Below are 25,183 nucleotides of genomic sequence, written 5' to 3'. Positions count from 1 at the left end.
CCAGGCCAAGTCCTACTGGCAGAGTCCCTGCTCCAGGGTCCAGCTGCAGCGATTAGAGACGAGTGGCTAAGGTGGAACAAGCCCATGCGCCGAGTTGAAGACCTGGCCCCATTTCTGGACCCTAGAGCTCTGTCACCATCTCCATGCAGACCCCAGGAGAAGGGAAAGCATCTCCCAGCACCGTCAGGAAGCGGCTGAGGCCTGGGCTCTTTGCCACCAGCCTTTGCAGGTCTCTGGCAGGTGCATCCTGCTGTCCCAGCTCCCTGCCTGTCACTCAGAAAGCCTTGGGGCTGCTCACTGGAGCTGCTGGGACTACAGGAGCCACAGGCCTGGCCGCTATGTCTCCTGGTGGGTTGTTGAGCTGGCTGGAGTGATTGTCTCCACCCCCGCCTCCCCCAGGCCTGAGGAGCATGCTAACCACCTATTTATGGACCCATAAAACCAGCAGCAATGCACGATGTGAAGAGCCATTTGATAAATTAAATATTGGAAAAACCACTTTCTCTGGCCTGGCAGCCCCATAAATACCAGGTGTGCGTTGCGGAGACTGGCAGGGTTCAAGTCGGGGGGGTGTACAGGCATGGGGGATACAGCAGGAGTTGGGGCAGGGGGGAGGGCTTTTTTTCCTTTTGCATTGAAAATTCAGCTAGCTGATGAGATATTCAACAGCTTTAAAGGCAAGGGGTGTTTGTGTGCACGTGGGTGCGGGGGAGAGCCACAGGATGCTACGTGCCATGCGTTAGTGCCGTAATTGTTCATCAGAGACCTGCCATTTGTGAGGACTCTGCTCCAGCACTAAATTTGCTTAAAGAAAATCAATGTAATTACATTTATATTTAAATTGCTCCTGGGGTCAGCAGAGCCAGCCATCATTCTCCCTCCACTTCTCTCCCAGGCAGCCACAACACCCCCTGCATGGAAAGTTGCCCGCCGACTCAGGCCAGGGAGTGGCTGGCAGGAGGTGGGGAGCGTTGTGCCCGGGAAGGGGCTAGCCCATTAGCGTGGCAGAGGGTCTCGTTTGCTGGGGAAGTCAAGCCTGAGCTGTGCTTCGGTGAGATTGCTGGTCTTGTTCTGGGGGGAGATGCTGCTCTCTTGCCTTGCTAAATTAATTTGTGCCTGTAATTTATGAGCCTCTGTGGCTTCCTCTGGTCAGTGACCTATTGACAAAGAGGTAATGAGAAGCATCACTGGCTCAGGCCAAGGAGTCCTGCGAGGGGCTCAGTCCTCCTCCCCTGCCCTTCCTGATGAGTTCAGCCCACGTTGAGCCTGCAGCTGCTAGGAGCAAACTTGATGGGTTGCTGCCTGGACAGGTCCTTGGAGAGGAGCAGCAGCTTTGGGGCTAAGGCTCCAGAGTGGGATGCAGAAGGCAGATATGGGTCCAGCTCCCAGCTCTGCTGTAGCATCACCCTCTAGCCTTGAGCTAGTCAATTAACTTTGCTGGGCTTCAGCTGTCTGTACAGTGGAGATAACAGTCCCCCCTCCTGTGCTCTTGGGCAGTGATGGTCTTTGACAGCATCTGTTTGGCAGCCACAGCCTGGCCTGATCTCAATGGAGCCCTAAGGCACTACTGGGGCATGAGTTATTAACCCCGAGGAAAGCAGCTGCACTAATGGGCCCTTCATCTCAGGATCTCAAAGCTCTTTGCAAAGCAGGCCCTATTCCTTATCTTCTCTGGCCCTTTGCCATACCAGGCCCCTTTCAGTTGGCTTCCTGCACCAGTGACCCTTGAAATGGCTGGGGTGGTAGCAAATCTCAGTCTTAAGAGGTGGGAGGCAGGTCCTTCCATAGGGGCTCTCAAGGGCACAGGGATAACAAATTCCCAAAGAACCGTGTCCCAGCTAGCTTAGTCCAAGCCCTGATCAGGTGCTGGGGGCTTAGCAATACACCAGCCAGTGTTGGTGCTGCTGGAGGAGCATCTGTGGAGATTTGTGTGGTTGGGGATAAGAGGAGCCTGGTGGCATCTGGGGACACTCTGAGCAATGAGGCAGTGCAGCTGCCCCCAGCTGAATTGTGACATGGGTTCAAGTAGACAGAAGAGACTGCATCCCCCCACCCCTCCCCAAATCCATAAGCAAATGCCCCTCATTTGCAGTAGTGCCTGGTGCCCAGCACAGATGCATCTGGGATGCAGGGTTCCTCTTCAGAGATAGGGTCAGTGGTTGCAGGGCCTTGGGGAGCAGGTGGTCTGTGCCCTGCCTCCCCTCTGGCTCTCAAACTCTCCCTGCAACCCCCACCCTCCTGTTTAAGCCAAGGTTAGGATGGGAGTCCCAAGCTGCTTCCCCTAAGGACCTGTGCAGGTTTAAATCAGCAGCTCTTCCATCCTCTCTGCCCCTGCTTGGGGTGGAGGCAGGGAAGGAGAGACTCAGTCCCACGGGGAAGAAAGCCATAACAATAAAACTTAAAATAAACCCTGTAAACTCTTCAATGTCCTTCCCTGCATGCAGCTGCATGAAAACGCCCTGCTGGCTTGGGCTGCTAATCCCAGCCTATTTCTCTTTGACACCAGCCAATATCAGGTTGGGATTCTGCAAAGTGAATTCATTGCCCAGACTGCACGGAGCTAGTGTAATGGAGCAGAGAGGACTCACAACCCTCCTCGTCTTCCCCTGCCCTTCTCCAGCATGCTCTCTGAAACCCCACTCCCTCTTTGGAGACATGCTGCCCCCCTTCACAACCCTCCTCCTCTTCCACTGCTCTCCATTCCCTCTGTACATTCACACACACACAGAGCATTTGAGGAGCATGGAGCTGACTTCCAGCAGCTTGAGTGGGGGACATTGATCCACTCCAGCAGTAATCCATCTTGCTAAGGCCTTAGGCCATTGTGTCCACTTCTGTCGGTTCTCCACGGAGCAAATTCTGTCAGACAACAGGGCTTTGACAATAAGTCGCGCTGATGCTCCTTGGAGGCCCTGGGTGGCTGCTGTGACCTCTTCTTCCCATGCCAGGGAAAGGCAGAGGGGAAGAGCAGTGCAGGGATGGAGGATGAGGGAAAAGGGGATGGAAACTTGGAGCCATCAGCAGCATGTTGGCTCCATAAAATCTTCAGAGCCCCCCTTGCTGTACGCCGTCAAGGTGGGGAGGACGAGGAGACTTTTGGTACAGGGTTGCTGAACATGGCACACAGGGGCCATCTCAGAGCATCTTTTACCCACAGCTGTTGGCATGACTGGGCAGGCTACAGAATCCAGCACTGACATAAAATATTTTCCCTCCTTCAAGCCCAGAGGTCTTCCCATGAGATAACACTGTGTTGGGGTCTCCTACATCCTCTCTGGGCAGCCCCACCTAGCCTCACTTGTGTTTTCCTAGTCACCTCGCAGCTGTAGACACACAGCCACGTTCTGCCCGCGGTCAGCACAGCTCGTGAGGCCGAGCCCCGGCCCTTCCTTCCCTTGTGAAGAGACGGGAGTGCAGCGTGTCTGCGACACGTTGTGGAAGTCAGGGGAACCCAAGCGTGACAGTTTTGTCACATCTCACGTTCAAAGGGAAAAAAAAGAATCGCTCTCCCTGGCTGGGCAAGGTTAAATTTTTATACGAGGCTCTCTTGCAACCTTCCCCTTCCTCCTGCAGCTGCTTCCTTTTAATTACACAGGGCCTCCGAGTTCCTCAAGACTTTATTAAAATATAGACTGAAATATTGACCTGCTGATCTGCTTGCATTACATTTCCACGGCAGAGCTCAGGGCTCAGTTCCGGGCACTTGCATTGCTACATCAGTTTAATGAGCCAAAGCCGTAGTGGGGCGCAGCTGCTCCCCAGATCCTGCAGCCAGAGACTTGCAGCCTACCTTTTATTTGTAATAATGAATTAAGTCCCCTGGCAGCAGGCTCATATCATAGGAGACAGAATTAGGGCTTTGCTTCTAGTAGGGATGAGGTTGGTAGAAAAGGAGAGCAGAGAGAGTATCTGGTCTTGTTCTGGCAGAAGTATCTTGGTTATTAAAGGATGTGCAAGGAGCTTAACAAGGTGCCTCTTGCAGCAGTGGTGTTTCATGAATGGGGAGAGGCAGGTCTTTGATTTCCTCGGTGGGCCACACCTCTCTTAGCAAGCAACGGTTCATGAGCTGGAGATGGACAAACGAGCCCCACTGGAAGGTCACTAAAGAAATCATCTCTGCCCCACCTCTGACAATGGTTTGATTGGGATGAGGTGACTATCTCAGACAGCCCTGGACCTATACCTATGTCCGTCAGTCTATGGCTGAAGAAAGAGGAAGGGTAGTTTAGCTGGGATTACAATAGGCTGGTACCCGGAAGAATAAGATTGAGTTCCCAGCTTGTTCCCCATGTGTATACTGGAGGCAGTCAGTTCCCCATGTGTATTTTGGAGATCCCAGCACTGCCCAGCAGCCCAAAGGTGTTAGTACAGTCACCCACCCTGGCAATCTTCAAAAAGCGTCTTAATGCCCATCTTGTTGGGATCATCTGATCCCATCAGTCTTTCCTGCCCAAGTGCAGGGGGGCTGGATCCGATGATCTGTGAGGTCCCTTCCAGCCCCTAACATCTATGAAACTATGAAAGCAGTGTGGTTCATAATCATATGATGCAAGGTGAGTGAGCAAAACCCTGTGTGAAGTGCTGAGATGCTGGAGAGCTTTCCCATTTTCTGCTTGGGACTCGCTCTGCCAGGGTCCCCGGCCAGCGGAGAGAGCTGGGCCAGGACACGGCCCACCCGAGCGTCTCCGCAGGCTTGTTGCTAGCTGCATCCAGGCTGGGCTCTTTGCTCCCTCCTGCAGCGGGGACCATGCCCAGGGGGTTGTTGTGGGGTGCCGTCTCTTCTGTGCACCCCATAAGCTCCTCTGCTTTTGTTCAACCAGTTCAAACTGGTTTAGGGTTGCTGCAGAGAGAGAATGGATGCTAAACATAGCTCTTCAAAAACCTGAGCTGTAGATAAGGTAGCAGCAGTTATTAGACACCACTTTTGATCTCTTGAGAGTGTTTTTTTTCCCTCTCCATTTGCAGCGAAGTTTTCTTTTTCTCTTGGGGATCAATTTATGCACTTTCATGTTGCAAGGTTTAACTATCGGGGGAGAAGGGGCGGCTGGGAGAACCGTCAGGACTTTACTGCCTTTCCTCGTACCTGATCCTCAATCCGGTTCCAGCCCACTCGCCCTCCCTTGCACTCAGGTTCCTCCACGTGATTGATGCTCCTTCCAGCAATGAAATCTTGGGGAAATGCATCCAAAAAGCCACCATAAAGAAATAAGGGAGCTCTCGCTTCCCTCTCCCCCACTCGCTGGGTCAGGCTGGAGCTGGAGCTGGCTGATGGCTATATTCCTATAACCCTCCCTCCAGTTTTGCACTGCATCTGAGCTGTTTCCTGGCTCATCTAAAGTTTGACAAGGAGCTGCCTGGTGTTCTGAATAAGTTTTCTCATAGCACCATGCCTCACTCCTCACCCTGTGGGGCAACTTAGTCCTCCCCTGAGCCTGGATCTTTTCTATGGCTTTCCCCTATGAAGCCTTCCCAGCCCTTTGAGGGAGCAAGGCAAGTACCTGGTCTCTTTTGTCTCTGTGGAGGAAGCTACCGCACCCTCCTTCCTGATGGAAGCAGCTGTGCAGGTGCTAACAGCATTCATTGCTTCAAAGGGCGCTGCAGGTGCCTGTGGTAGTTCAGGTGCTGCCCCTGCCTTACAGGCTGCTCTGCTGGGTCTAGCCAGGAAACAGGGCACGGTATAAAAACTGAGGATAGACAGAGAGCAGGAGTGGAGTAGGCTGCTCTGCTGGGTCTAGCCAGGAAACAGGGCACAGTATAAAAACTGAGGCTAGACAGAGCAGGAGTGGAGTGGAGTGGAGTGGAGTGGAGTGGAGTGGAGTGGAGTGGAGTGGAGTGGTCTGGTCTGGTCTGGTCTGGTCTGGTCTGGAGCAGAAGGCAGGGGATTGGTGTCTGGGGAGGGATGGTTCAGGTGCAGGGAGAAATGAGATGCAGCAGCTGAAGGCAGCTTCTCCTGCCATGAAGCCAGAGAGCTTGCAGACCAACTGAAGCGGGGAGCAGGGGAGACAGAGGCAAAGGGACTTGCCTAAGGACTCCTGGCTGATCAGTGGCAGAGGCTTGCGCTGAAGTGAATTCTCTTAAATGCCAGGCTGGTGCCCCGTGCCTTTGCTCAAAGGGGCCCTGCTGCACACACCATTTTGTGGGAGCAGAGCCAGGCAGCATTTGGTTCCCTCCAGCAGACCAAGCACCCAGCTGGCAGAGCCCCAGTGCCTCAGTCCCTTCTTCCCACTCCCGCCTCGCTCCTGTTTCCCAGCCGCGGCCAGTCTGGGAGCCCTGAGCCCCACCGTGCCGGTCTCTGCTTTCCCCAGGGCAGTGCAGCCGGGACCTCGGGGTGGGGAAAGCAGTTTGGGTTCTTTGCAGACCCCTCACCTGCGGCGACGCTGGTGCCAGCTTCCCATGGACAGTCTGCAGCTGCCTCGCTGGCGTCTGCTCCCCAGGTTCTCGGTGACAGTGAGCGGCTCATTACTTTTGTGACAGGCGAAATGCTTGCCAGGGAGAGGAGGTGCTGGCACATGCACCTGCCGTCCAGGTGGACCGGGGTGCGCTTGTGCAGTGTGAATGAGAGCCTCCTGAGCGCACCTTGCCGGAAAGAAAAGGCCTTCTCTGTAGCGGGGGCCCGGCTGCTGCAGGGAGGTAGCGCCTGGAGTATCGCAGCCCTGGAGACTGGCACTGAACCGACTGAAGGTCACTGCTCTGCCTAAATGCCTCCATTTAGCTGCTACTGGCCAAGTGCCCTTAGCACAAAATTACTGCCTAATGGAGCAAAATGGGCAGCCTCTCAGTCCTGTAGCAAAGGGAGAGTGTGGGTCGGGATTCAGGTGCATTGGCAGAGCTCCGCGGGACTGGCACGGCCAACCCCCTGCAGCTCCGGATTGGGGCGAACGACTCCCTCCGAGCTTCTAAAAGCCTCTCATCCGCCCTACCTGCTCTACACTCACTGGGACTGGAGCCAGGTCTCATGTTTGAACAGGGCTGAGCATCCAGCTTAAACTAGTCCTCATTAGAAAAGCCTGGGTGTGACCTCCCCCTTGCCTAGCCTATCCGTCTCTTCCTCTCCTGCCCTTCGCTTAGGCCAGTCCCTGTTCCTTACAGGTTACAAACCTGATTTTTTTTCCCTCTGCCTCCTGTTCTCTGCAGGCTTTGCTGTCCAGGGGGGCTGGGGAAGTTGCCTCCTGCTTTTGAATTCCAGCCTGCACGCAGCTGCTGGGTTTGATTTGCGCTAGGGTTTCGCCTTGAGTGTCACCTCTCTGGTCACATGTCCTCCTGTCTCCACTTCTGTATATTGACTCATGGAGATGCAGGGCTGAAAGGCCAGAGAATCTCTCATTGACTCTGAATGCGTTGTATGTGTGTCACATCACTCCTGTTGTGACTCCTGAACGTTTCTTCGGGGCAGCTCTTTGCTTCTTGTCCATGTGTATGTCCAAGCAGGATGGGGAGGGAGGAGGCGGCACGTGGAGGGGGTCTGCAGGGACGTCTGTGTGCCATCTCCGTGGCAGAGCGTGTGCCCGCCCTGCCTCTCTCCCTGATACAGCCTGATTAATTCTCTTCTGGCGATGAGAAGCTGCCTGCTCCGAGCCATCCTTGCAAGGGGGCTGGGGACAAATTAATGAGAGCGACTCTAAGACAATGTTGGATTTGCAAGAGTGACTGATGCTCTGGATAACTAGAACACAAAGGCGGGAGCCCCTCCCACGCCGAGCCCTGCCCCTCCCCGGGGCTCCTGGCATCACCCCCTTTGTCACCCGTCCCTCTCTGCCTGCATGCAGATGGCTTTGCCTTTAGATCTTCCAACCGGATAAACTTTTTTTCCCCTCCTCCCCCACCCTCCTCCTTTAATTATTGAAACATATGTAATCCGGCTTTCTTCCCACTCCTCCTTTTGTCTGGTTAATGTGTGCGCGGTCCCTGGTGGAGCCCTGGGAGGGACCGGGTTGCTTTAAGACCCGGCAGCGAGCGGAGTGCTGAATCTGCACAGCTTCTGTGCTTAGTTTAAATTTTAATAGCGGCGGCTTTTAAAAACAAAGCGCTCCCGCAACAGCTGGGCTATAAAACGCTGCGGCCGAGATTGGTGTGAGCCAGTTTATGGTGCCCAGGGGCTGCCCCCTCTGCATCACGTGGATGTGCGTGAAATCTAATGCACCTATAGATCATCATAGAAGAGGGCTGAATTACCAGGCTGCTGTACAGAGAGGATGCACATGGTTTTCCGGGGATCAGCACCAAGTAACAGGGTTGCGTTTGGAGTGAGATGCTTGGGGCATCTCATTTAGCAGCCTAAGCATCACCCAGAGCTGGTGGAAGGTGACATGCCATGCAGGCCTTCTTCCAGTAAGGATAAGCACCTTGCTTATTGTTCAGACGGGACCTTAATGGCATGGATCCTGCCTTAACGGAGCGGACAGCCTACTCGCAGGGCTCCGTGTTAAAATCAGGGTTGGCCATTGCTGCCTTTCCCAGGTCAGTGGTGCTGTCGACGGGACCTTGATAAGAATTTGGAGAGGAGAGAGGCCGTAAAAATGGACCAGGGCGCTCAGCGGGTCTGGCTTATTTGCTGTTCTTGCTGGAAGATGGATGGGGTAACGGGAACAAATGTAACTTGTGGAAGGCTTGGAGCTGTGTTATACTTCACTGTCTGCATGCCTCCCAGTGCGCTAGAAGTGCACGGCATAGGCCAGCACAACAGCCACGGCCCCCGTGTGACTGCCCGGATGACAGATGTGTGTGTGTTCCTGCTCTGTTGTAAATTAATTGTCCGTCTCCCTTCTCCTCCATCTGCCCTTACGTCTCGCCCTCCCTGCCTCTGCCCACCACGATCTCTTTTCCTGTGCTTCAGCATGGCCAGGGCAGAGGCCAGCTCTTCTGCCCAGACAGCATGGGGAAAAGCAAAGGTGGGGAGAGTCCTGTTCCCTGTGCATCGCTCTGGGGGACAGGGAGATGCCCTAGCCTCATGCGGGCACTGTACAAACCTCCCCTGGGGAGCTGCTAGTGCCACCGAGCTCAGCACAACCCAGGTGGAACGGGCATATGGCAGTCACACATGCAACGTGTGGTGCTAACATTGTGGGTGCAGGATGTCACACATGGGTCCACCTGGTGCTTTTCATACGTCGGCCAGTATCATTGTTCCCATTTTACAGGTGCAGAAACCAAAGCACAGAGAAATGAAATGGTCACCGAGCAGGTTGGTGGCAGAGCCAGCAATCGATCCTTGATCTCAGACCTGTGTCCTGCATACTAGGCCTCCCGTATTAGTTCATGGGAATCACCGTGTGGTCCCTTGCAAGCCCAGCCTGCACAGTAACCACACAGACCTCTTCCCTCCAGACACGCGTGCATCTCCTCGCTAGCCCCACTCTCACTCCTCAGCAAGGGTCCGCACCCCGCAGCAACCAATGGGGAGGTCAGCGGCATCCAGCAGATGAAGCCCCCAAACTCGCTCCCCTCGTGACTCTCCAGCCCGGCTCGCAGGAGCTGCCAGGCCTCACGGCTCCAGCCGTGCGCCGCCACGGGACCTCCGTGGCCGCGGCCGCTGCCGGCGTGCCTAGATGTGGCGCTCTCCTGGTCCGTGCTCTTGGAGGCTTGGAGCCTATTTAAATAGGGTGGCTTCCAGCTGTTCCTCGCCGCTGCAAAAGCGGCGGATTCCTTCCCTCTCGCCAAACAAGCCGCGGCTGATGTAATTAATATTGATGGCAGGGAGGGTGGGCCCGAGTGAAGACTAAATGTGCACAGATGAGAGTCTCAGCTGGAGCTCCGGACTAACGAGTCTCCATGGCAACATCCACCTCGGTCTCATGCAGAATTCATGCTGGCCTTTCCCTTCCTTGTCTCACATGCACACATGGCTCCTTCCCTATCGCCGGTACGCCGGGCCTCTGGTTTTCCTTCTTTTGCTTTCATCCCGAAGGAGCCGCACGCTGCCCGCTCCCTCCGATGCAGGGCTGGTGATGGCTTTGCTTGTTGGATGGTGGTGTCCAGGGCTCTACGAGCCATCCTTACTGCGATGTGCCACGAGGAAGGCTGCAGACCCAAGCACAGCGGTAGCCTCACCCATTGCCCTCCCCCCCAACAACACCTTAGTTGCTTGGGAGGCAAAGCAAGAAGGGGTGTCCCAGCAGAGGATAAAGAGGTTCTTTACATTAGATAATTGATAATCGTTCATTTAGTATCAGGAAAACATGTCTCATGTTTAGATCCTGCCTATATTGTCCTGTTACAGTGGCTTCACTCCTGTAGCATCTGGTGCTGGTGTCCCTCAAGAGGCACGCTGTTGGCTCGGGTGGTCGCTGGCCGGATGCAGTGCAGCTGGTCCTCGGTTCCAGTGGACCAGGATGCCAGGGCTGCCTGTTTAGCCCCTCTGATCTGCTGTGCTGGATGTGCCTGGACAATCTCCATGTCAGAGCAGTCTAGCTGGGAAGAGAGATGCAGAGATATGCACGTTTGGCCATCAATACTCATTAGAGTTGGAAAAGATTCATTAGATCATCTCAGCTGTTTTTCCTCTGCTGCTTATTCCAGCCAGTACAGAATTGTTCTCTACTGCGTATTTCCAGGAGCCTTGTCCAGTTTGGCTTTAAATAACTGATCTTCCCACAGCAGAAGAGAAGAGTAGTTTTCGGTCTGACAGAGTTAACTAAGAGGAAACAGCCCTTGGCATCCAGCCTGGATTTTCCGTTGCTTAATTTCATCCTTGTCCTGATAATTATGCTCTTTTGTGTCACCCAAAACATTTCTTCTCTTGCCTTCTCATTTCCACCGCCAAACACCTTGATTGCTGTTTCTACCCCTAGCGCTCGTTCAGTTCAGCTGCACGCATTCGGTCTCTTTCTTGCCAAGATTTCTCCGTTCCAAGGGACAATGTGGTTTTTGGCCAAGTAAACAAAAGTCCAGAGGCCTTTGTCGTTAGTGAAAAGACTCCTTTTGACTTCAGAAAGCCAGTCGGGCCGGGCACTTCGGGATAGCAATGGAGGTGGTGGAGTGAGTGTACAAAGAAATATTTGTCAGGACAAACTCTGTGCATAGAAGCACCCTATCCAAGGGGAACTGGCCCACCGAGCTGTTACAGGGTGCGGTTTTGGCATAAGTGTATTTATGACTAGTTGTATGAATTTTTATCTCAGCGGGATCTTTGAAAAAAAGAAACATTTGCTGCTGCCCAGGCCTGATCCTCCCCCAGCCCCTGAAAGCTTCGGGCAATTCCCAAGTTTTGCCCTACTTGATTGCAGGATGCTCATACACATGTAAGTCCCTTTTTAGGCTCCACCGTATGATGTGACATGGTGTGGTATGCTGCTGTTGTAAACTTGGCATGCCTGATACTATCCATGCAGACCCTTTGAGTCATGATGCTTGTTGCTTCTTGCATGTGTGTCGGGACCGTCTTGCTGGGGTTAGTGTGGCTACTGTACAGGCTGGGCTTGCAAGGGACCACACGGTGATTCCCATGAACTAACACGGGACGCCTAGTACGCAGGACACAGGTCTGAGATCAAGGATCGATTGCTGGCTCTGCCACCAACCTGCCCGGTGACCATTTCATTTCTCTGTGCCTTGGTTTCTGCACCTGTAAAATGGGAACAGTAATACTGGCCTATCGGGACCATTTTACTGGCCTTAGTGTGATAGCTGCCACGTTGACCGATCCACTGGGTACCTCGTAAGCTAAAAGCAGGAGCTGCTATTACTTGAGCAAAGGCTGCAATAAGTGTGTGTCTTATGTGGACAGGAACCTGTACTACACATCCACCTGGGTTACACATGCATCCAACTTCTGTTTAGATGAGTAGGTGCGGAGGCCAGGCTGTAGCAGGAAAACTCACCAAGTTAGACAATGCGATGGCTAAGCCAACATTAAACATGACTTAGCACCAACCTTTTCAGATGCAAGGCTTCCCTGGATAAACTTGAGGTCCCCCTCAGAAAATGTCAGCTTTTAGTTTTCACTCATTTTTGACTATGGAAAAATAATAGAGCAGTTTTTCTTTAGCAAAGCACTCAGCGCGCAACAGGTCAGAAAATTTTTAGCGCTGCAGATTCCTTTGTGAAATCTCCAGGTTTATGTTGTGAATCATGATTGCACACCTAACAGTGCTAATCTTGTGTGGCATCCCAGGGCACCCTTGAAAGGATCTCAAGGCACCCTGGTTGGACAATCACTGACCCGGACAAACCCTGGTTAAAAATGTATTAACTGGTGGCAATCAGCCATACGGTCACCACAACCTGAACTCACCAGGGCTGTCCTCCTTAAAAGCCAGCAACTCCACCATTTCCACTCCAGTGCATTTTCTGAGTGCAGACAAACCTGGCGGCATACAGGGCTTGTGCACTTCAACCATCACATCCAGGATGAACGTCAGAGCAGGCACAGGCAGTGTATGACAGGAGAGGGCTGTGTGCGCGGGAATTTGGGGCCTTTCAGCTCTCAATCTCTCAAAAAGACCAAGCAAAAGTACTTGGCATGTGGCAGCTGTTTGCAAGCCCGTGATGTGGTTGAGAGTCTCGGTTCAATTCCCAGCAGGTCCTTGGAAATGCTGAATGGCCTCAGCTACCCGCACTGTGCTGCCGGGGGTTCCTCTGGGCCCCGGGACCCGTTTGTGCCCTTCCTCCTGCCCACCCTCCTGACTGAAGGAACCCAAAGCTGCAGTTTATCCGGAGCGAAGCATTGTGTCTGTAGGTTTTTTAGTGCTCCCTCCTTTGCTGTCATCGGAGGCGTTTTAAGCCATGGAACTAGGTAAATCCCACCCTCCTATCTCCCACCCATGAGTTTTAATCAAGTTTCCCGCTGTGCTTTTCTGATTGTTTTTCTCAGCCTGTTCAGTGAGGGGACAAGCTCCTCTGTGATCTGGAGCCAGTCCAGGCTGGCAAATGCGTACGCTGCTGCCTTCAGCAGAACAGCCCAGCTGGGGAAGGGGAGAAATGGTTGGGATGGTGTCTTGCTGTTTCTGGGCGTTCCCCCCACCCATTCCTCCCAGCCCTTGATTAGAGACAAGGAGCAGGCAGCTGTGTGTGCTGAGGACCTGGTGGTTTGAAGCCAGGTGCACCTGTGTCTGGCCGTGCCTTCTGCTGCTCATAGCTACAATGGGGCAGGTGCAGTTCAGGTTCAGCAACGGGATCTGGGAGGCAACAGGGGAAAAGCTTACTGTGTGTGTGTGTGTGTGTGCAAGACAGAGAGAGAGAGAGTACACAGGTGCACACCTGTGTGTGTGTGTACACATGTGTAACGAGCTCCCAGCAAGGAGTCTGGGTGTTGTTTTCCCCCCTTCCCTTTTCCAGTGGAAGGAAAAGAGCAATTTAAGCATTAAAATGCCAAAATGTTTCTCCAGCTTAATAACAATAATCATACGCATTACCACAAACACTTTGGGCTTATTACACAGAGCCTTTCGCCTCCGGATCTCCAAGTACATGACAAAGCCGGGCTAGGATTAATCCATAATGCTCACATGGAGCTTTTCATCCCCGCAGTCTCCAAACAGGGAGATTGTTCTCACACTTATTCCGTACAAGGGGAAACTGAGGCATGGAGCCTGATGGCAAATCAACAGCAGAGCGGAGCCTAGAAAGTCAGGCCTCCTGACACCCCTTTTTTCCCCAAGTCAATCATTGCACCATAGCCCCTGCCTGAGCTGCAAAAGGAACCCAAGAGTCCTATCTCTTAGGTGCTTGCTCTAACCACTCGAGACACTGCTTTCCAGTTCTGGGTCGGGGGCTCTCAAGAGGCAAAGCATTGGATGCTGGGCCAGCCCTGGGGTCTGTGTGCCCAGGCAGCCTTTTAGATGAGCCACATAGCTTGTTTGGGCTGGAGGCGTGGTTTGGCTTCTAAGCTGGATAGTAGAGCCACTGCCTCTGGGGGTGAACGGAGGCCGGCATGGTGTCCCTGGAGAGCAGGGGACAGAGACTTCATTCTTCAGAGGTGCAAGGGGTAGGGTGAGGTGGAAGCAGACCGGGCAGCTTCCCCATCATGCTCTGTCAGGTCTGGAGGAGAGGCTGAGCAAGAGCCCCAGACACAGGACTTTGGAGCTGCGTGGTTTCCATCTACCTCAGCCTGACACGGGGCACGAGGATGGCTTTTGCCATCACCCTTCTGGCTCCAGGCATGAGGCTAAGTAAGAGGATGATGTGAAGCAAGGGGGTATCACCTGGCCACTGCCTGTGCTTTACCAGAAGCAGAGAGTATCAGCCCTGCAGCCTCCGTGCCCAGGGACAGCAAAGCCCCCCGACCCAGCAGCATCAAGCTCACTGCGGGCACAGGATCTTATCTGTGCCTCCAGCTGAGAGCATCATATGGAGGGTAAAAGTACTTCCCCCACTGTACTCTGGGTCCCTTGTAACTGTGGGACCCAAACCCTGCTTCTCTGTTATTTCTGGGGCTCCCACAGGTTCGCTGCCCCAGGGCTCCATAGGGACCAGACGGTATGTGTTTCCATAGGTCACTTTTGTTGCTTGTTCCCCGTGACCGACCAGTGGATGCGATGCCCTCGCGGGGGCCGTCTTTGCCTCGGGAGCCTTGTGCAACCGCCCACCCGCCCAGGCGAGGTCTGTCGGGCCGGCTGTCGTGCAGTAAATGGATACGCTAACGATATCCGTGCTCATTCCTCCATCTGCTTGCCTTGGTGGGAGGGAGGGGGGTGGTTTTCGGGCAGGAGGGAGAAGGCAAACACTGCTCCAGCTGTTGCCAGGCTGGTGCTGCAGAAACAGGCTGTTGAAGAACGAGAGCTGGCCCGCTGTGGCAGGCCGGAAAAGTGGCACGACCTTTCCTAGTACTGGATGTTCACGGGAAAGTCCAGATCTCCTTCGACTGCCCATTCATCTCCTGGGGGGAAATCCTCACACTCCCATCTCAGATGGGCTGGGCAGCGTACACAGCAAGCATGGCCTAGCCAGGATGAGCCCAGTCGGAGGAGACCCTTTCGTTCCCCCTGTCACCCAGAGCTCCCTCTTGTTAGCAAGCCCAGGGTCAGGAGTTGGAGGGAAGCAATGGAGAGGGAAGGTGGATTCACCCGTGTGTGGCTGCGATGGCAGCTTTCCCCACCACAGCAAACCCATCAGTGCAAATAAATTGTACTGACACCAATTGGCTTCACCCCCGACACAGGCACGTTTCTTTTTGGCTCCAGCAGAGCCAAGAGACCCAGGGCAGCTTGGCTGAGATTCAGTGCGGTGACAAGCTGCCGGAGCCGTCCCTTTTGTTCCCTGCCGAGGGGTGTATCGATAGTCTTACTTGGGCTGCTTCCCCCTGCCTCTTCAGCCACCTGGGAGGCTTGGGGAAAGCTCAGCCCACAGCGGTGATCTTCCTCCGTTCCCTACGAGATCTCCCCTTGCTGCTGAATGCACCCGTGTCCCTGACTCCCTGCCGTTGGAGGAGCTCCATGGTTGAGCTGGAGCCAGTGAAAACGTTTCTGCCCCTATCATTTTTGATGGTAACAGTTATCCCTCCAGCACCCACAGACTGATGGGTGGTGATCAAAAATGCAATCCCCCCCATTTCTCTGATGAGGAAACTGAGGCACGACAGGCTGGGGCTTGGTCGAGATCTCCCAGGAGACTGCAGCCCACAAGTCCTCGGTCCCCATCCTTGACAGGGGATACAGACAGGGCTCTAGCATTTCTGCCACTATGACATCTCACCTCGGCTTGGTGAACCTCCCCAAGCTCTGCCTACTCCCAAAAGGCTGGACAAGACCCCTACAACCTCCTTATAACCTAGGTCAGAGTTTTACATGCGAGAATCTTGCTTCTTGGCCTGTTGAAGGAGGGCATCTCCCTTACACAGACATCCAGCCCGTCTCTTAAAATCATAAGCCTCTTCTTTCCAGGGTGAACTGAGCTAGTATTAGTTCCCGGCTCCTTTTTTTTATATTGAGGGGTCTCCAGGCTCACCCATGGAGAAGGACGTGGATATATAGCAAGGGAGCCCATGACAGTCACAGAGGGTGGAAGGTTTCCTCCCTCTCCTCTATATAGCATTGATTTATGCCTATCTTACATGTATGGTTAGGCAGCTAATGGGCTCCAATCACTGCTAATTGTGCAGGGCAGTATCATCTTGTAGCTACCCAGTGCTCTCCCCAGATGTATCGCATCCACCTGTTGCCTGTAATCTCACTATCTGGTAGGCAGGGACTGCCTCTTGTATTATAGAGCAGCGCGGTGCTCAGCATGGTGGTGTCAGGTAGGCGTTTCATGACAAACAGCAGCAACATAGGGAGAGATGATGAACCGGCAGCCCCTTGAATAATGGAGATTTTTAATTGCAAACTCAATGTCTTTAACAAATGCTGCCGGACATAAACACGGTGGGGTCCTTGCCGGCAGATACACCACACCTGCTGCTCGGTATTTACTAACATGCCATCTGCTGCACATTTACAGTGACGGGGGCTCCCGAGAACATTTCTTACCATACTTGCTATGACTTTGCACTCTGATTCAGCAAAGCACTTGTGCACATGCCGCCATCTTCTTGGAGAGAATTGCACTTAGCACGTGCTCTGAGTTACGGAGCTTCCCAGATAGGGGTCATAATACCTCTTTCTCCTTTCTTCTTTCCCATTTCCCTTTCTGATTTCTATAATCTCCCATGCTGGTGGTGGTCACCTTTGCCAGGAGACCTGAATTCAAGTGCAAATAAAGAGACATCATGGAAAGGGGAAGCTGCGGTTGATGTCGGTGCTTGATAGCGCTTTTTGCGCCTCGCCTGTGCTGGGTATAATAACCCTGCTCTTTGTCTCCTGGGTTGGATGAGAGAATTAAGGTGTTTCATTTGATTCTATCTGGGTTCTGCGCTTGCATAATCCAGCTGCATCACCACACCAAACGGGAGCATTTTAAAGGCAAATTTAAAATCGGCCGCTGTAAACAAATATGTTTCTTTGCCAAAGATTATCAAAAGTGAAAGAAACTTAAATAAGCCATTTGCTCACTGCTCTTTGCTCTTGGTTTCCTGCGTGTCTCTTCGCTTGGACAAGGGGAATCGATGGAGCCCATTCAGAGGTTTTTCTCAAGGCAGGATGAGACTGAGGGCTCAGCTGACTGTGCCATAGAAATGCCTCTCTTGATATAAAGTCCCCCAGCTGGTTTGAGGGCTTTTAAGGGTCCCCCCTTATGTTGCTCCATCTCTCTGCCATGGCATAAAGGGTTGGAGCAGGGAGGAGAGTCACAGCTATGGGCTGGTACGGGAATTACTGCAGTGGTTTTCACCTTTTTAGGCATAAGGCACCACTGGATACACTTGAGGCACCCATTGAAAAATACCAGCTCTTAGTATTCCCCTTTTTGCCTGAAGAAAAATATCATAATAGAGCAGTTTTGCTCTTTCAAACTCAGAAAGACCACAGCTATGGATTCCCATTTGAAATCACTGGGTTTGTCTTGTGAATCATGTTTGCACACCTAGCAGTGCTAACATTGCTATATCAGCTATATCTCAACCCTGGCTGAGGATCACTGGCTGACTGTGCAGCGCTGAATTCCTGTGTGCAGGTCTGCAGCCTACAGCAGTGGTTTTCAACCTGGGGTCTGCGGATTATGTCTAAGGGGCCTGCGAAAGATGCCTATGATCAATCAAAAGTACGCGAATGCCCACACTTACACTTCAAAGCGGTCCGCCCCTCCATTCAAATTTTTTTAGGGGTGCACAAATGAAAAAAAGGTTGAAAACCACTCTAGGTCAGACTTATTAATTGCAAGGGACCCTTCTGGATTTAACATGGAAGAAATAATGAGATATTCCTAGATTATCTCCTTGTTTGCCTATTATGGGTTGTCTTCTTCCTTTAGGCTGTGAGCTCTCTGGGACAGATGCAGTGTTTTCCCCTGTGCCCTGTTGTGGTGCTACCGAGATAGGAGCAATGCATGGTAACTACCTCCACAAAGAGCTTTGAGAACAGCTGTGCAAAGGCCAAGCAGCATTTGTCCCTCATTGGGGAAGGTCACAGCTGTGTCCAGCCCTCCCAGAGGTGTCTAGGCTTAATAGAGATGGTTCCTGCCTCCTGGGTCACGCACTAGTCTGCTTCTATGCAGAAAACACAATGAAGTCTTGGAGCTGCTGTCTCAAATCATTGGTGTCTTAATCTAGTGTTATCTCCCCTTCCTGCCACTGCAGTCGGGTCCCTTGTGGTGCACAGAGACAAGCTGGAGGCTTGTACTCGGGGAGACGCCTACCTCCATCCATCCCTCTCTCCACAGGCATCTGCTAATGGTACAGCTGCAATGAGACATAATTGCAGTGGGACATCAGCTGGACCATCACTGATTGATTAGTCAGCCCTAAACTGGGATGGCAGGGGCGGCGGGAGGCTGGGCTGTGTGCGTGTAGCCCTGCTCAGACCTCCTCTAGCCGCCCAGTCACAACTGTCCTTTGTTTGCTGAATTAACTGCTGTGGGTCTGTGCAACCGGGCAAATCTGTCACATCTGCACTTATCACCCCCCTTGCACACACATACTAGTATTGAGCTGTGTTGGGGAGGGAGGGATTAACGCAGCCTCCAGTGGGAGCTGCTTGGATTGGCATCCCCAAGAGGTGCCGGTGATGTCCGTGGTGCTCCCTGGGGTAGATCCTCGTGACTCGGAAAAGATTGTTTCTCAGGGCCAGCTCCTTGTCAAACCTGGCAGCTTGACCAGCCATGCTGTGAGTGGGTCCAAATGGAAATAGCTGGGCAAGGTGGCGGGAGGGTGGAGAAGAGGAGCCCTGTTCTGTTGCACGCTGCTGGCTCGGGACCGTGGCATCATGCCTCTTTCAGCACCTCTGCACCGGGTGCATCTTTGCATGCTTCTGCCTGTACCAGGACAGGGGATTGCACCGGGCTCTGCTGGTCTAGCATGTGTCACGGCCTGTCCGGAGCTGTAGGCCTGGCCTCCAGCATGCTTGAAGGCTTCTGAGCACCTTACAGGGCACAGAGAACAGCAAAGCCCCTGCTTTCCCTGAAGAAATAAAGCTCCTTGGTAGCTTCCTCTGGCCAGGCTCTAGACTGCAATGGCACACGAGGGGTAGGTAACGTGCTCTCTTGGATCCCCCAACCCTTGCTCAGTGCACTTGGCTTTTACTCCGTGCCCATCACCGTGCATATCCAAACACCCTCCCCACCAGCCCTTCTGCTTTCTTTCCCCTAAAGGGAGCAGGAGCCTGAAGAAGCCCTGTGTCAGGGCGAGCAGCACCAGGCTCTCGCTGCGATACCACCCCACAGTGCCCGCTGAGCCTAGGACGCTGCATGGGGAAGCACTACGGTGCCCGGGTGCCCTGCGCCTGCTGTGATTGATGGCCAGACCCATCAGCGCCCTCCACTCCCGTGCGTCTCCCCCGTTCTTCTCCGTGTTGGCAGCAAATTGGAATCAGCTCGTGGTTCCTTCCATATCCCCACATCTGCCTGGCACGCTCGCTGCCTCCCTTTGCCGTCTCAGAAGCCGGGTCAGTAAGACAGCTCTATCTCTGCCTCCCCTCAGCCCCGCTGAGTGGCAGCCTGATTATGCAGTACACAGTCACACTCCTGCTCCGTGGAACCTGCTCAGCCGCCCTGCCCGTCCTGCATTTCATATTCACACGCGCTCCCTCTCCCCCTTGCTTCATGCACCCTCTAATCTCAGAGCTAAACAGGCTCATCTGCATTAAAAAAAAAAGAGTGAGAGAGAAGGAGAGGAGTGAGAGCAGTGGCAAGGGAAGGCACACGAGCACCTATCCAGAGAGCTTCATAAAAATGATAAATTGCTTTTAGATATTGGGCAGGAGAGAAAGAGAGTTCTTTTTTATTTGACGATATTAGTCTCTTAGCGGCGCATTGTTGCCGTGCATATGAACTCAAAAATCTCAAGGCAGTCAAAGCCAAGCGCCTGGGAATTGAAGTGTAAATGAGCCACTGCCGGGCTTTTTATTTTGCCTTTTATGATTTCTCTCTCTCTTTCATTATGTAGGTCAGTCTCCATTTCTAATGTATATTGTGGATATAGGCTACATCGACAGGTGTGTGTAGAGGGCAGCAGAGGTGTGTGCTGGAAGTGTGTGAAGGAGCATGTGTGTGGTTGCATGGTAGAAATGTGCACTTCCTATGTGTGCATGCACTGTGTGTACAGCGAGAGGGGTGAAATGCGGACACCACTCTGCTTGTGCCCTGGGACGCTACAGAGAGGGGTCACCCAGCTGGGACATCTCTTCCAGTCACCGTAGCCAGGTGTTGCTCACAGTCCTCCCTGCATCTATCTGAGTTTGTGCGTAGTTGCTTCTTTCCCCACCTCCTCTTTAAAAATTACCTTCCCTGATACATTAGCAATTCAGATGCTGAACTGGTCTGTGCTGGCTGCTCTGATTAGTGTATGTGATAAAGAGATTTGTGCATCTCCTATTAGACAGGCCCCCACTCTCTGCCTCGTGATTCCAATTGATTTGCATACATTGTGATGAATAAAAAAGTGTGTGTGTGTCTGGGTAGATGAGGAAATGTTTTCTGCCCCAGCCTGAGTGGTGGTACAAAGCCAGGACACTTCCTTTTCTTTCCCTCTCCTGCTTTTCCGTTAATCATTTGTCTCTTCCATTTTGATGGACGTTAGCAGCCTGTCCTCTGTGGAAAAGGGCTCAGGACACCTCAGTCCTAGCTGGAGGGCTTGGTCGAGCCAAGAGTCTCTCCGCAGCCAGGCTAGCATCGCTCCCATTGCCCTCACACCTGCCTGCGGTAGTGTTAGCCTGATGGAAGAACCAGAGGCCCCAGCTGAAGTTCATGGCCCCACAGTGTGCCATGCCATGATGCACCGTCAGGGACAGCCCCGTCTTCCTAGAGCTGCTCATCTCAGCCCACAAGATGGACAACGGGTGGGAGGGACCCAGAGCCTCCCGGGGGCCGTGTCATTCTGACCCTAGCCCTCTAAATCACCCCATCCCTCCAGTCCCAGGGGACACTCCACCTCTGCCTCCTGCCCAGGGCTGTTGCTGAGACCCTTTCCCAGCTCTAGATTTATTACCACTTAGCAGATTGCTTTCCTCCATCAAGCCATTTTTGCTGCTCGGCCGGTGGCAGGCATATTCTCTCACATGCCTGTCGCCAGCTCGTTCTGGTTTGCACGGTACCAAGATGCAGAGTTCAGTCTTGCCACCCAGTAGTGCATGGTCTTAGTCCCAGCAAAGAAAACCCGCCAGCCCCAGACAAGACAGACCAGCACCGTAGACACTAACTCACTGAGCCCATGCCAGGTCCAATCCTCGGTGCCCTTATCCTCATCCCTGCAGCTCCTCGCATCCAGGGTACGTGTACATAGGTCCAGGCTGCAAATCCAAGGGCCAAATAAAGGCTTGGGCTGGCTCTTCTTCCTCCCTTTGATGTCCCATTGGTGTCAGGAGTATCTGTCAGGGGGCTTATTTTTCCTACTGCACCATGCATACTTCCTCCTGTTCACTGCTGAGGGGCTGGGGAAGCATGAAGCCCGACAGGAGCCTTGGGCATGGAGCAGGCGGCAGTGCCACAGCTCACTGGCTGTGAAGGCAGCTGTTGCCTGTGGTCTGTGCCACCCTAGATGGCACTCGATGGGGCGGTGGTGATACCCGTCCATGATATCACGGCGGTGCACAGCGTCTGAGCTGCTTCTGCTCTGGGGTGGGGGCACGGGTGCAGATGCAGAATTTAAGGGGGAAGAGGGGTGTTACTATTTGTAGCCTGATCCAAAAACCATGGAGACGACAGACCTCAGGGGACAGGCTGTGGCAGGCCATGGATCTAGCTCTCTGGGGGACACCACAGGAGGAATTGATGTCCCTTCAAAGGACACCTGCTCCCGGCAGTTAAGTGGATATGCAGGAAAAGCGTGGAGTTGGGGACTGGTGCAGGGGAGCAGCGAGAGACAGGAACTGCAAATCACCGTCCCAGTGTGACCAGCTTCCCAGCCTGCTGGTGGTGACTCCCCACCATTCCCGCTTAGCGGGGAGGCTGGAGGAAGAGCTCCAAGCACTGATGCTTTCCTTTCCCAGTTGGTCCCTGAGAGTGTCCCAGCTGCCCATCCTTCAGGGCTTGAAGTGAATAGAGAAGCCCTACCCCAGATTCAGGACCCAGAGGGTCTGGGCTTTCGTCCCTCATTGCTGTGGCTGCTGGACCCTTCTCCTGCAGTGCTCTGTACGTCCAGGTCAGCAAGCCTCAGCTCATCCCTGTCCGTCTCTCTCCTGTAGCATGCCGAGGAATGCTCTGTGGGTTCGGAGCTGTGTGCGAAAGGAGTCCCGCTGACCCATCCCAGGCCTCTTGCGTCTGCAAAAAGACCACGTGCCCCTCAGTGGTGGCTCCTGTCTGTGGCTCGGACTATTCCACCTACAGCAACGAGTGTGAGCTGGAGAAGGCCCAGTGCAACCAGCAGAGGAGGATCAAAGTCATCAGCAAGGGACCCTGTGGTGAGTCATGCTATCTCTGTCCTCCCCAGGACAACCATGGGTCTCTCCCGGAGAACACCGAGGCAGGGTTTGTGCCTGGCTGGCATTTGCACTGGTTATCCTAGAGCCCCAAGCAGCTTGCAAAGAGGATGGATGACACTGTGAAAGGGAAGGACTAATTACTTTATTACATCTATGGAGGCAGTCAAAGGGCCTCCCCATGTCCCTACAGCCTCTGCAGAGCCAGAGACTGCCATTCACTTGCTAGGAAGCAAGAGCCTGAGAGACAAGCACAAAGCAGATGCATCTGAGCAAGCCCCTGCCTCAAGAGCAGCTATTTCTCGGGGAGGTAGGGTGAGGAAGGCTAATGAAAGCCCTTCCCCAGTCTGGCATGCACCAGCTGCGAGCAAGGAGCTGTGTAAATGAGACCCCCACCCCCTCGCCTCCAAGTAAATTAAGTTGACCTTTCCCTCACGCACTGCGCTGGCTCGCAATAAATCTCGGCGCGGTGGCGCTGCTGGGGCGCACGGCGGAGGGGCTGGTGCCACGTGATATATTTTAAATAAGAATCATAAAAAAGGGACAAATTAAACCAAAAAAAAATTAATAAATAAGCGGGCAAATAAATGTGGGCCCATCCCTGTCAGCAGGGAAATGGCTTCTTGCACTCTTTCTCTAATTACATTGTGCTGAGGGGACCCTAAGGAGCTTGGGTCACCTTGTTGGCTACTGGAAGTATCTCTCCAAGAGGTTGTGCAGGGAAGCTGGCCTACGGGATATGGAGATAGGGGAGCGTTGGGGTGGGAAGTCAGCTTCCTGCGACGAGTAGTAGAGGGACTAAGCCGGCAAAACATGGTGTGCCCTAAGTCCTTCTGGCAGGCAGAGCGGGCAGGGCAGAGCTGAGCCATGCCCAACACCGGTGGGAAGCCAGGCATCGATTGCCAGTAGAAGGAAGGCAGGGCTGGGCGGCCCCGAGACTAACAGGTCCCTATGAAATTCAGCAGCACTGCTCATGGGCAGAACATCAAAGCATTTCAGAGCCCTGACAATGGGGGTTGAGCCCGACAAAGAGCACGATGTAGGGTCTAGAGGCTGGGAGCAGGCAGCCCTCTCCATCCCACATTTGCAACAGGCATCAGGACACAGCTGAGCAAGTGCAAGAGTTGGTGGCTGGTGAGCCTGAACCATGACAACAATGCCCTGGTCTTCCCCAGCACATCGGGCTTACAAGGCTCTGCCTGTCTGAGACGCAAAGGGCCAGGCGGGCAGGCAGCATCACCTGAGCATGTGCCTGGCATGGAGCAGGGAAGATCCAGTCCTTGTCCCACCCCTTCTGCATAGGCTGCTGAGCCAGGCTGATGCTGGACCCCTCTCACTCTACATGCATGTGCTCACATCTCAGGTAACCTGAGCCTTGCAAGCTCCAGGCTGCAGACAAGGATGTGCAGAGGATGGGTGAATGATTTGGGTGATAGCTCTGTCCCTAACCCGCTGCTGGCTGGGTGCTTCTGGAGGAAACCCATTTCAACTTGCTCACTGCTGGGCTGGGAAATGACTCCTGGCATTAATCCCAGGGGCTGAGGGGCAAGGATGGCCACCGACTCAGCTCACAGCCCTGTATCCTTCCTCCCCCGGTCCCACCCGGCAGGTTCCAAGGACCCCTGTGCGGAGGTGACGTGTAGTTTTGGCAGCACCTGTGCCCGCTCTACTGATGGGCAGTCAGCCAAGTGCATCTGCCCGTCCTCATGCCGCGGGGTGGCCGAGGGCACCGTGTGTGGCAGTGATGGCAAGGACTACCGCAGTGAGTGTGAGCTCAACAAGCACGCCTGTGACGCACAGCAGAACGTCTTCAAGAAGTTCGACGGGCCCTGCGGTGAGTCCTGGACCGGGGTGGGGAGGTTGATACACAGGGCCAAGGCTGGGGTGGGGGGGCACAACTTTCCCATGTCATCTTTCCAGTAGCTGCAAGGAGGGAGGGGGACATCCTGGGCTTCAGCTGTGGGGGTTGAAACCCATTTTGGGTGGGAAACCTGGTAGAGGCGTGGTAAGGCAAGCAGGGGCATGGTAAGGTAGGTGGGAATTTGTAGTGCGTCAGCATAAAAGGGGAAGAAATGCAATCCAGTGTCTACCTTTGCTGCTGAGAATGAATCGGTGCCAGGCAGGTATTCCGTCTTGGCCAAAAAGTAGCAACAATGATAATATTTAAGCTGAGAGCTTGGGAAAGGATTAGCAGAGAGCCAGTGTGTGTTGTGCCCACTCTTTAGTATGCTGCTGCAAGCTTGGTTCAGCAGGGAGGGCAACGGAGATAAGCTTTGATTATAGTAGCGGTGAAAGGCAGCACGGGGCCCTTGGGGATCTTCTCTCAAGGGCCCGGATTCCTCAATCCGCTCGCTGAGCTGCTTAAGGCAGGGAGCAGGGAAAGAGGTGAAAAGCATGAGCAGGTGCCTGGGGAATGAGTGCCCTTGTCAGCGCAGAGCACCATCCATGGTCCAGGAGAGGAGCCTGGGGTGCATTTAGGAGCTCCATTAGCCAAGCTCCAGAGAGCCGAACAGATAGGAGACTCTCCGAGGAGCTGCAGCAAAGGCCTGGGCCTTGACAAAGGCATTGCCCCTGGTGTTGGAGGGCTGAGCCTTCGGCTCCCAGGGTAAAGGAGGTGTTTTTCCAAGTGCCTCCCCAGACCTGTGGCGGGGGTGCAGAGGAAAGCAGCAGAAGGGTGCAGGTTAAGAATCAAGTGCTCGGGCAGAGGCACAGATGGGAGCTCCTGTCTGGGGGTCCCAGGCAGGGCTCCAGCAGCCCCTTCTCGCCTTTGCATGACTCAGACTTCACTGGTCTGAATCCGTCCCAGC

At 53.7% G+C, this 25,183-nt stretch overlaps 1 protein-coding gene across 7 annotated transcripts in view; it reads left to right on the top strand.

The window, feature by feature from the left end:
- Positions 1 to 25,183, top strand: part of AGRN (agrin) — a 172,498-nt gene that overhangs the window by 96,720 nt on the left and 50,595 nt on the right. For all 7 annotated transcript variants that reach the window (XM_059716564.1, XM_059716563.1, XM_059716565.1 and 4 more), the window contains 2 exons: positions 22,143 to 22,358; positions 23,986 to 24,210. In XM_059716564.1, coding sequence (XP_059572547.1) covers positions 22,143 to 22,358; positions 23,986 to 24,210 — 441 coding nt within the window. The remainder of the gene's footprint in view (positions 1 to 22,142; positions 22,359 to 23,985; positions 24,211 to 25,183) is intronic.

This window comes from Alligator mississippiensis, chromosome 13, assembly GCF_030867095.1.
Source record: "Alligator mississippiensis isolate rAllMis1 chromosome 13, rAllMis1, whole genome shotgun sequence".
Lineage (NCBI taxonomy): Eukaryota > Metazoa > Chordata > Crocodylia > Alligatoridae > Alligator > Alligator mississippiensis.
The sequence above is the reverse complement of the archived record's forward strand: the minus strand, read 5'-3'. Positions and strand labels throughout refer to the sequence as shown.